We start from the raw sequence: 12,385 nt of genomic DNA on the forward strand, positions 1-12,385 counted from the left end.
GAGTGGACCGCTGCTGGGCAGCTGAGACCTCAGCTGCTGGAGCCTCTTACTCAGGGGAAATGTGGAGCCATTCTCCCTTCTGCAGTCCCCGCCCTCCCCCCCTTATATGTCCTTGCAATACTTAACAGTTACAATTTTTAGCTTTTCAATAGAAAATAAAACCTTTCAATGAAAAGTAGCTGCGGCCCCTGTGCTCTTTTAACTTCTCTTCCTTTCAAGTTAGCCTCGTTTCTGACTGCCAGTCTTAGCGTTTCAAACACGTCTCGGGACAGATTTTTCTTTCCTCTTCATCTGCCTATTGATTGTTTATTTTGATTATCATCTCTAACTTTGAAAATGTGATTGCTCAAAATTAACTTGTAGAGTATGCACACAGGACCCCACTTCTAAGAACTGATAACCTGTAACACATCTGACTCCATAGCAACGATTTTTATGCCCCTGACCCTTGAAAACTAAGACTCCGATGAGAAATGTGAAGAAAGAAGAGAACAGTCTTCGGTCATCTTTTTAAACCAACTTTTTCCTGCCTCTTTTACTCCTGCCTATTCTCCCGACACCCAGAACTTTCTCCTCCACTCAAATTGTTAGGTCAGATATATGGGCAAGCTAACCTTGACTATGTGAATTGTATTTTTAATGTTGAACAAGTTTCTCCTCTTCTTATTTTCTCTATCTTTTATAAAAGTGTCGTGCACTTTTGTGGGATAGTAGTAGTACACCGGGCAACTTGTGATGGCTGGGTTCCCAGTTGTTGAAGATGCCACAGGCGTTCCTGAGCTAAGCTCATATTTCCGAGAGAGAAATGCTCAGCGATGAGCGTCTGGCTTGTCAGCGCTCACGCACCTGATCTGCGGGCGGCTACTTGCAATTCCTTGAATGCAATACTCGCTCCTCTGCTCCTGGGTTTGGGAAGCAAATGATCTCCAACGTTTAAAATTTAAAACTTCAAGAAGTTATCTTAGGAAATAAACAGGTAGCCTTGAAACATGAGTTGCTGTGCTCATTCATGTTCTGTTCTTGCAAAAATCAACATATTAGTAAAGCTGAAGTGCTGTTTTCTTCTTGGGTCACTTTGGTAAAATTCTTATTTTTCGTGTCTTCATCTAAGAATTTCTATGCACTCTTTATGCGATCGCGGTTTAAATGTGTCTTATCACTTAAAAAGCGCTCGTCTTTAGCACGTCTCATTTTCTACTTAATTGCCTTGGACTAATCAGATTTTGTAGACCAGCTCTTTGGCATTCTGTACCACGGGAATCGCCACGGCATCTGTTGTGACACGGAAGGCAGACTTTTTCTCTTCTGACAAATGAAGCCGCTCATTTCAAAAATGTTTAGGAGTTAGGCAGCTCCAGTGTAAATTCTTTCCCATTCTTTAGCTTTTCACTCATTCATCTGGTCACCACTTTGATTATTATGGAGATTTGGGGTTCACTGTGAATTTGAAAGAAGAGATCGCAGTTAATTTTCCTATAGCAGTTAAAGTGAAATATTTTAGTTCCTGATTTCTTCAGCAATAGACATAGAAGTAAAGTTGATTTTTTTACTTTGGAATGCAGAAGAAGAAAAAATTAGCCCCATGGTTTTTCTTTTTTGTTTTTTTTCTCCTTAGCAAATTGGTGTTTTCTCACTGTGCCGTAAAATGTCTGTGGCTCTTCTGTCCTATGAAAGAGTTAAATCAGTGTAGCACCTTTAACATCTTTCATTTTTTGTAGTTATAGAATTGACTCTAATCAAAGGCCAGTACTGCAGAAGTGGAAACAGAACAGGTTGCTACATGTGCTTATCAAAATTTGAAATGTATGTTATTTTTTGTCTAGCCGTTTAAATTCTAGTTTAGTTTACAAATATACCCCTTTAAGTGATGAAAAATAAAAATATAAGGACGTTTATTGTAGGATTGATAGTAATAATGAAAAACTAGAAAAAAAATTGGGTCATCTTACTAACTAATACTTTTTTCATTCATTTATTTTTTGAGTATTGACTGGTTTTGAGACTGTGTTAGATGCTGGGGAATACACTTTCCCAGCCGTTAGGGAAGTTTTACATTAGCGGAGTTGACAAAGATTAATCAATTAATCACACATATAAATGTGCCCTCAGAACTATGATAAGTGCTACAAACACTAGCAGAATTTCTAAGCAGGGGATTTGGCCAGACAGGGGGATTAAGGAAGGCTTCTCTGAGTAGGTACTCAGATCTGAAGGATGAGTAAACGTTGAGAGAGGTGAAGAGGAAAGGTATATTTGAGGTCAAAGGAAGAGCTCTGTAGAGGCCCTGGGGCAGGTTACCCTGGCAAATAGAAGGTGTTGGAAAAAGTCCAGTGATGTTGGAGCTGGGAGGGAAGGGGAACTACAATATGAAAGGAGGCTAGATAGGGGGTCAGGGAGCAAATTTTGCCGGGTCTGTTAGACTACCTTAAAGAGTGTAATCTTCATCCTAAAACCAACGGGAAGTCTTTGGAGGGGCTTAAGCAGGACTTGATCAAATTTGCATTTCAAAAAGAGCACTTTGGCGGCATTGTGATGCAAGGATTGGAGGGATCAGAATAGAAGCGGTAGTTCGAAGGCTACTTTACTAACCCAGAATAGAGATGATGACCTCCAGGCTAGGGTGGTGATGGGGAATTGAAGATAGGAGGGATATCTTGAGGGGTAAACAGCAATCGGAGTGGGTTGTGGATTGAATTTGGGGTGGAGAGTGACAGGAAATATCAAGCATGATTTCTAGATTTCTGTTGTATTCATGAGAATGAATGGTGATACCATGCTCCTGATGAAGAATGCCGGAAGAGGACCAAACTTTAAGGGAAAGATCAGGAGTCCTAGTTTGGACAGGCTGAGTTTGAGGTGATGATAAATAAATTATGATTGAGCCACACAGCATGAAGCTTTGCAGTCTTAAAATGTGATATCATGTAAACACATTCAAGATATATGCTAAGGGAGAAAGTGTGATCACATTATGTAAAGAAAAGCATGGTGTATGTGTGTGTTTATATGTGTATGTGTATAAACGTACGTTTGCATATGCATAGAATATGGAAAGATGCAGGGATTATTAAGAGTGGGTACCCTCTGCAGTGGCATTAGGAGGATGGCATTGGAGGGGACTTTTATATTTTATACCCTCCTGGTTATACTATTTGAATGTATTACAATGAAAATGTGTGGCTTCTATAATAAAGAAAAATAATGACTGTTTGAAGTAAAGACCCATTAGTATATTATTGTTATATTTTTTATTTTGAGCAGAATTTTTTCCTACAGCTTTGCTTCCCTAACCCAGTAGCTCTTAACCACTTTGCCTTTTAATCCTTTCCCACTAGATTGCACTATTAGGCTAGATTTCACCGTCTGCATAGTATTTTGTATTCTAACTTTTGCTAATTTTATTAATTTCAAAAAAGTCCAGCATTTTGCAGATGAGGACATTAAATTGTAATGGTGCGTGTAACTACTGCATATATTATGTATCCCATTTTCAAGGGTCCCACTGGTGCTCCTTACGCATCTAGTGTTTCTCAGATAGAATATAGATAGTACCATTTCCGGGCAGTGAAAACCCAGTACGTGCCTTGGTTGGGCTGTTTGAGCAAAGGTGTAAAACTCAAAAGAGAAGTGGATAACCCGCCCTTCTCCATGAACTATTCTATCAAACCAACACTTTTTTTTATCAGACATTTAATTTTTCATCCAGTTTTGATATATGTAATGCAAAGTCGAATCTTGTGTCCGTGCAGTTTTTGCTTTTGTTGCATTATTTCCTCAGAATAAATACCTAAGAGTTTGTGAGAGTCAGAGAGTACAGATATCAATATAACTTGCTTCTTTTTATTTTATTTTTATAACATCTTTATTGGAGTATACCTGCTTTACAATGGTGTGTTAGTTTCTGTTTTATAACAAAGTGAATCAGCTATACATATGCATATGTTTCCAGATCTCCTCCCTCTTGCGTCTCCCTCCCTCCCACCCTCCCTATCCCACCCCTCTAGGTGGCCACAAAGCACCGAGCTGATCTCCCTGTGCTATGCGGCTGCTTCCCACTAGCTAACTATTTTACGTTTGGTAGTGTATATATGTCCATGCCACTCTCTCACTTCGTCCCAGCTTACCCTTCCCCCTACCTCCGTATCCTCAATTATAACTTGCTTCTTATCACACCTGGCTTTTGCAGCTCTCAACCAGTCTGCCTTGGCCGGTACTGGGAATGAAGACTTGCTAAGATGCCGTCTTCTTAGCCCTGTGAAGTTTGGGGTGGTTGGAGCCCCTGGGCTTCTCCTTCCGCTGGTGAGCAGCCTCTAGTATTTACTCCACTCTGCCATACAAATATCATTTTTCATGTGTCTCATGACCGTGAAGAAAAAAAAAAAAAAAGAGTGCTATATTCTATAATGCCAACTGTAGTGACAATAGTTTTTCCATTTGAACATCTATTTTTTAAAAAAAAACACATTTAAAGAAATCTAAAATTTCCTTCATATCAAGTGAAGAGTAAATGTAATAATAGCTTATATTTTTTGAGAACATCATTGTGTGCTAAGCACTCTTCTAAGGGTTTTAAGTGTATTATCTCATTTAATATTCACAATGCCTCTATGAAGTGGGCACTGTTCTGGCCCTACCAGATGAGTAAACTGAGGTACAGAGACATTGAATAACTCGCCCAGTGGAGAAAAACTGGGATTTTGAACCCAGGCACTCTGTCTCCAGAGATGCTGATTTAAACCCTACCTTTCTGTGCTCCCAATTTTTATTTCACTCTAAAGTCTAAAGTCTTACCTAGCTTGTGCTAAAATTATAAAATTCTAATAACTTTAAATTATATTAATTACTTACATTCTGCCCCGCCAGCTCTTCTGTTTTAACAAAGTTTAGAGGCTTCTCATTCTAGCATTTTCAGTTTGAAGTCTTGCTATTACACTTCTCTTAGGAATATTTTTTTCTGACTCCCTTTGAGGTTGGGGTGGACAGTTCTCAGCAAAGCCATTTTTTTCTCCATAGATTCCAACTAACCTTTTAGCTTTCCTCTTTTAATGAATTGTGTGTGTGTGTACATACGTACATAACACATAGGATTAATTCTCATGGGTATTGCCTCCTTGCTAGCTGTTTCTTATCCAGCAGTCAGGGAAAACTTATTTTTTTCTAGAAAGAAAAGTAAGTTGAAGAGGACCTACTAGTAATAATAATAATATCTCAAATTACTTAAGAAATATACAGTTCACAGAGTGCTTTCCCATTTAACCATTTGGGGATCGTATCGCTGAGTAGATAACGGGGACTTTGAAGTCAATCAAGAAATGGGTTCAAAATCCAACTCTGCTACTTACTAAACATAATGACCTGGGATAAGCTACATAATTTCCTAAGACTTCTTATCCTCATTGTAAAATGGAAGTAGTAATACCTGTTTCACATAGTGATGATGTAAGGATTAGAATAGTTATGTATAAAACCTTTAGTGCCTTGTACTTAGCACTCAAAACTTGGTAGCTAATGATAATGTCAGCTAACATTTTTTAGAGAGAAAAATATAAAAACAAGATTTCAGCATAAGAGACAATTTTAAAAGTATTAAGGATAGTTGCATAGAAAAGGGAAGAGAAAATGTAGAGGGCAAGGGAGAGCCATAATGACGTGAGGAATGATAAGAGAAGGGAAGAGATGTAGGCGACATGAGCTGTCTCTCCTACTTATGAAAACAAAGTCTTTGTCCCCTTTGAGTGAAATAGGAAAAGAGACAGATGAAACAGAGGACAGAGAAAGACTTGACAGTTTGGTTCTAAGGTGAGTGTGTCAATCAGATTATATTTCATCTGGCATATTCTGCTATTTACTTGGACAGTGATGTCAGACTAAATTATTATTTATTATTTCTATCCCTTGACATTTTGATTAGCTCATCAGCAATCAGTCACTATTCACAGCTCTTCAATTGCTTTTATTAAATAGCAAACCCTTCCTCACTAAGTCAGCAAATTATTCAGGTTTGGGAGAGTCATGTCTCTTCAGAGAGTGTTTGCCCCAGGCCAGATGAGATGCAGTCATGCTGCTACAAGACTCCGCATGAATCATGGAACCTTAAGACAAACTTTAAGGATTGAATGGTTTCTAGGGAATTTAAGGGCATGCCAGTCACCATTGGATTAATTCAGGCTTTGATGAGTTTTGAGAGGGAGCATTGAGGAATTGGTTAAATTGTATACCATGCTATGCTAGCTAATTGTGTGACTGTCGTCTTAGTCTGGGCTCTGTAAACACAAGATTCATATTATTCTTTGCTTTTGTGTTTATGAATTAGAGCAAAACTCATATCCAGGTACAAATGTAGCATAGATTGTCATGAACCCAATGAGTGCACTGGAGTTCTTTCAGGATTTCTGAGGATGGTCCATTATCTTTGGAAGGAGTCCAAGAATCAGTCTATACAGGCTGACTTTATTTTTTTACATACTAGATTTAATCTTGAAAAGTAATGTACAGAGTAAATAGTTTCAAAAATTGAGTCATGTTTTCCCATCCTAAGGAAATTTGTTCTCATAGAAAAAAAATGGTGTGCTCCTTTTCTAATGAAAATTAAGCTTATTAAAATACTACCTTTTTTTCCCCCAGTATTCTGCATTTGTCAATGTACAGATTACAATAATTTTCTTTACAAGACGTTAGCTAAGTGGATCCATGATCTTGGACACACGGTGAAAAATAGATATTTCAGTGTTACTGAGATTTCTCCCTCAAGGTGTGGGACTTGAATGTTTAAGCAGACACATTATCCGTGGTGTTGTGTCTTGCCTCTATTGACATTGTCTGGTGAGTAGAGCAGTAAAAAGTTGTCTTTTTATTTAGATTTATTGGACTGTGGTCTCCTGTGGTCGAAGTAGGACTTTAGAGGGATCAATATAAACTTAAAAAAATTGAATATGCTCAAAGCAATGCCAGCCTTAAAACAGAGGTATATCTGTGAGATGTGTTTAAACTATTTTACCCTGCCTCTATTTTTTAACAACTGAGGCACCAATCACATTTGTCTTTTGAATTTTGAAATTCTTGTCTGTAAAAGCCAAGTAGGCTGCACTTACACAGGACCTGGAAAACATGAGCAATGATACGTCGGTTCACCCGGCAAGGATGTGCAGTGACATTAAATCTTATGGGTTAGTGAGGTTCTAAAAGCCAGAGTATAAGGCAAAAAATTCCATAGACTTAAGTTACCCTAGTGAATCCTTTAAATTACCTATGGAGTACATTATGTGTAGTTTTGTGTGTGTAACTGAACAATAATTCTTATGCACAGCATGGTCTGGGAACCACTGGGCTAGAATAAAGGAAGGAACAAAAGGGGTGCTGTCTGGACACCCAAGCCCTTCTTTCTTTATGGTAACTCCCCAATCCATGGAAAAGTGGAGGATTCTGAAGCGTGCCTGCTTGCCTGCTTGCCTGCAGGGTTTACTCCATTCTGCTCTTCGATGAAGCCTCTATAACCTTCAGACATGTTAACAGATCTCTTGGTTTTGTATGGATTGAACTAGACAGTCTACATGAAAGCACCTTGCTCAGGACCAGGTGATGTGATGGATTTAAATGTAAATGTTGCTTGTCAGGTCCACATATATACATTGTTTTTTGAAGAGTTGTAGAGAAGAATTTGGCCACCTGCTTCCTGTCTTTCTAGGTTGAGATTTCCCACTGTACAGCAGTGACTTTCATGTTCTTGCAAATTGGCTGCATCTGTGGGCCAGTTGGGGATAAGAGAGAGTAAAGTTTTCAGTTATAAGGTTAGCCCTACGTTTGTCACATTTGATGTGACTTGGTTGAATATCCTATATACCCTTGGGTTCTGTAGGTCTTCTGTTGGTCTTCTAGAGTTCGTATTTGTGTGTGAGAATCACCTGATGAAACTGTGTAACCCACCTACCTAGATTCTCCATGGTGGAGTCATGAATATGTGTTTTAAATTTTTTTATTTTGTAGTTTTTGGGGTGTGTGAGAATATGTATTTTTAGAGAGCTGCCCAGGTGATTCTTACGTAACTAGCATGTTGCCTTTGGAACCCAGCAATTAGGAAAACGCTTGGAGGTGGGATATTTTGCCACAAGAGGCCATGAACATTTCTGATCCATTTTAGCTTAAATTATTTAGGAAATGACCACTGTATTCTTCATCTAGATTTAAAAGGACATAACTTCAGTTCTTAGGTGAATCAGCCATAAGATTGGCCTTTTAGTAGATATAAAATTAGTATACTTAGGTTTACATAATTTAAAAATTCAATACCAACCAACTCATTTATTCACTTGGGGTGCTAAGGCCTTTGATTTCCACTCCCAGGTATCACTGAAATGATCACCTGAGGTTTTGTTTGATTATTTTTAATAACTTGGGTTTTGAGTTGTATTCTTTTTTTCATTTTGGAAGGGGACTCGGTATTTCTCATAATTTAGTTTAAGTTTAGAATTTTACTCAGAATTCAGTTTGAGAAGGAAATAACCATTTCACCTCTGATTTACTAGGGTGAGGAGCTCTTTCAACATTAGGTGTCCTGTACCCCAACAAATGTTTCTCTCTTCACTTGTCCTTACTCTCTGATTCATGAAGTATTTTCTTTATATGCTTGTATAAAGCATATATGCTTTGTATATGCTGTACAATATACAAATACATGTATATTGTATGTTTCTGCTTGGTCCCACCCATTCTAGTTTTTCTGGGATTGTGTCTCATCATTTATGTTCCTTTTCATTACACCTAGTCTCTCTCTCCTTATGTGTTTTCCTCAGCTTATAAACAAAATTTGTTTCCCTACACTAAAATAAACAATCTTTTTCTCTACCTTGCTGCTCCTCAGTCTGCCATATCATCTTATCTCTTTGCTTCCCTATTCTGGCCAGTGTTCTTAAAAGATTAACTCTGTGTTGCATCTACGTCTTGGCCTTTTGCTGTCTGGCTTCTACTCTTACCACTTTATTGGAACTCCACTTTCAAGGAGTCACCAATAATTTCTTCCCTTTCACATCTAGCCATCTTTTCTAAGCTCTCATCCTCTTTGACCTTTTTGCAGTAAGTGAGGATGTTGATCACACTCTCCTTTTTGACAACTCTTCTGTTGACATACGTATATGACACTTCAGGCTCAGTTGTCCAACCTCTCTGACCGCCTTGTCTCTTATTGCTTTGCTGAATTATCCTCTGTTTTTTGCTATGTAAATGTATTTATTAACATGTTCTTCTGCCTTTGTTGTCCCTCCCACTTTTCATGCATTCCTTCTTGCTATATATTTCAACCCCAGAAGCTAGGACAAAACTACGGGGTACACCCTGGGGGATTTGGGAACTGAGCTGAACTCAAAGGGAACATATCTGAGATGGCTAGAGGAAGGGAGAATGAGATGGTGACCCAATGTTGTAGTTAGGAAAATGGTACCCAAATATCAAGTCTGGAAGATAAGGATGAAAAATGGGAGAGTAAGCAGTAAGATTGGTAGTTTGGATGATTGGAAATAGTATAGGCAAATAGGTCAAGAACGTGAATGTGTATCTTCTCCAGATCATTTTGTACCTGACAGTCTAATGCGTGTTACCTGAGAGCATGATCTCTTTAAGGAATTGCACTGGGGCTTTGGCTTCAATAATCATTTCTCTGGTGATGAACTTCAAATCTGCATCTGAAGCTTACCTTAGATTCTCCTGTGAACCAGAGCTCTATTTCCATCTTCTTCTTAGGTGGTTTCACCTGGATATCCAACTGGTACCCCCACATTTAACATATCCCCAAATACATTTGTCATCTTTCTACTGAAATGGACTCTTTTTTGGCATTCCTAATATATCACTGTTCTGCGTCATCCTGGATCAAAACTTCAAAGCCATTATTCTTTTTTAGCCCACATCCAGCAATTTGAGAAGTACTGTCAGTATTCTCTCCAATGATGTCTTGTAACTGGCCCTACCTTTACTCTTCCTTTCTTCAACCCCTGATTATGGGCTGACTGCTACTCTACCTGTAGAGATAACCCCCTGTATAGTATCCACTGACCCTGATTCTGTTCATTGCTGCCAGTGTAATGTTTCCAAAACTCAACTGTAAATTTCAAAGACGTTTTAAACTTATCACAACATTCCTAGCCAGGGAAAATTGCTTCCCCTCTCAGTGCTATTGTAGCAGGTATGCTTTCTACCACTGTGTGTATATGTGTAATTGCTATGCGTATACACTATATTATATATTACATATATATTTTGGTACATGAATTATCAATCCCTATAGATTGTAAGCTCCTTGGAGGGCAGGAACTGTGTCTTTACTTTGTATCCCCATATATTCCTTGTATTGACATGCAACAGATATTTATTGAATGGAATTAAACAGCTCACTGGGGCTGGAAGGAATCTGATACCAGTTAATATGTAGTAGGTGATTTGTGATAGTCATTTTAATTTGACATTAATTTCATTTTTTGTGCATTTGTTTTATTCTGAAAAGCTTTTTTATTAAGCTGTGCTGATGGCATAAGTGGAACAGTTAACTGGAAGACCAAACAGGCCAACAATTTTATTATCAGCAGAAAAATGACTGCTGGGAAGAAAGATGGTGAGTTTAGGTTGTAAATCTAAATCCTTTTGGGGAGTCAATTAAATGTCCGCTTCCAATAGTCCTTTTGCTTTTTTAGTCATGTGTGGACTTTTTTTTTTTTTGATAAGTCAGTCTGAAAAAAATCAAATTTTGTTTTCCTAATCTTCTAAAGCTTCTGATCCTCTGTGTTCTTAATCCATTATTCTCCAAGTTTTTTTCCTTTGCTGTAGTTTTCCCTTTTTTTAACCAAAAATAATTCTTGCTTTTAACCTATTGTTGCCCCTTATCCAGTCACTAGCTTGCCACTTATGAAAATTGTCCCAGTGTGGTTATTATAACAATTTACTTATAACATTGAAAAACATTAAGAAGTACATTTAACATAAATCGTTTAAAAACAGTATTTACATAACCTTAGAAAAATGGTCATAAAATATTTTGGCTAGTTGTGGATGATTTTTTGAATGATTTTTGTTGCAAAACCAAATTGGTATGTTTGCTATTAACTAATTAGATGGCATTTGTTTTCTATGGAAAAGATAGCCTGACCCTTGAATGATTGATTGTCCTTCTAAATTTTTCTTCCCTATCTTTAATGTGTTCATTAGCAATATGTCAGGACCTTTGAAATAATGCATTTCATCAGGGAGAAAAAGACTTACTTAATAACCAAAAGATTAGTTGTTTTAAAAATATCAATTATCAATATGAGCTTTCACTTAATATTTCTGGATTACTTGTCTTTATAATCCCTCTTAACCGTACCCTCCCCCCCCCACCCCCACACACAATTTGGGCTATATGTGGTCATGAACAGAACATTAGCAGAGCAGTAGCCTAGTCTCCATAACTTTGGGGTAACCAGAATATCTATTAAAAAAAAACAACGGTTTTAAAATATTTTGAAAAGAGCAGTAATTTTATGTGATAAAATGGCCTTACTGCCATATAAAACTTTCTAGGTATCTTGTAGGAGTGATTCCTGGCTTACCTCATTTTCTTCTTACATTTCTGAGTTGGGGGTCACTGATTTTTTTTCCAGCTAGCATCAAATTATTCCTCAGCTAGAATCTTCTACTCCCAGATCTGTTTCACAGTAGGACCAAGGCTCCCAGCATCTCTTCTACTCTGCTGTCTTTGAAACAAACCCACAAACACCTTTGCATTTTTAAGGAATTTTCATCTCTAATATAAAAGAAAAGAGTTTTTTATAACAGTAAACTCTCATGAAAAGTTCACAAAAAGTTGTTTTCAAAAGCACTAGACTCACTTGTTCTAGGATCTAAGCGCATCATCCCACAGTCCTTTCCCCACACCCTCCTTGGATATTCTCAAGGGATTTTCTCTGTTTCCTTCAAGGGAATCACCCCCGACTGCCTTATCTGGGCTGCTCCTTAATCAGGCTGAGGGCCTTCGGCTTCTTCGGCACATCCACTATTCCTGTTTTCTTTTTATTTTCTTTTATTTATTTTTGGTTGCGTTGGGTCTTCGTTGCTGCGCACAGGCTCTCTCTAGTTGCGGCGAGCGGGGCTACTCTTCATTGTAGCGCAAGGGCTTCTCATTGTGGTGGCTTCTCTCGTTGCTGAGCCCGGGCTCTAGGCGCATGGGCTTCAGTAGCCATGGCACGCGGCCTCAGTAGTCGTGGCTCGCAGGCTCTAGAGCGCAGGCTCAGTAGTTGTGGCCACGGGCTTAGTTGCTCCATGGCATGTGGTATCTTCCCGGACCAGGGCTCGAACCCGTGTCCCCTGCATTGGCAGGCGGATTCTTAACCACTGCACCACCGGGGAAGCCCCTTCCCGTTTT

General features: G+C 38.4%; 1 protein-coding gene across 7 annotated transcripts in view; it reads left to right on the forward strand.

Annotated features, from left to right (window-relative positions):
• The window catches only part of SGCE (sarcoglycan epsilon), a 67,273-nt gene that overhangs the window by 5,819 nt on the left and 49,069 nt on the right, over positions 1–12,385 (forward strand). For 3 of the 7 annotated variants that reach the window (XM_024767063.1, XM_024767064.1, XM_024767065.1), the window contains exon 2: positions 10,493–10,600. The exons of the other annotated variants lie outside the window; for them this stretch is intronic. In XM_024767063.1, the coding sequence (XP_024622831.1) occupies positions 10,493–10,600 (108 nt within the window). The remainder of the gene's footprint in view (positions 1–10,492; positions 10,601–12,385) is intronic. 7 annotated transcript variants of the gene reach the window in all.

Source organism: Neophocaena asiaeorientalis, unplaced genomic scaffold (assembly GCF_003031525.2).
Source record: "Neophocaena asiaeorientalis asiaeorientalis breed wild unplaced genomic scaffold, Neophocaena_asiaeorientalis_V1.1 scaffold70, whole genome shotgun sequence".
Classification (NCBI taxonomy): domain Eukaryota; kingdom Metazoa; phylum Chordata; class Mammalia; order Artiodactyla; family Phocoenidae; genus Neophocaena; species Neophocaena asiaeorientalis.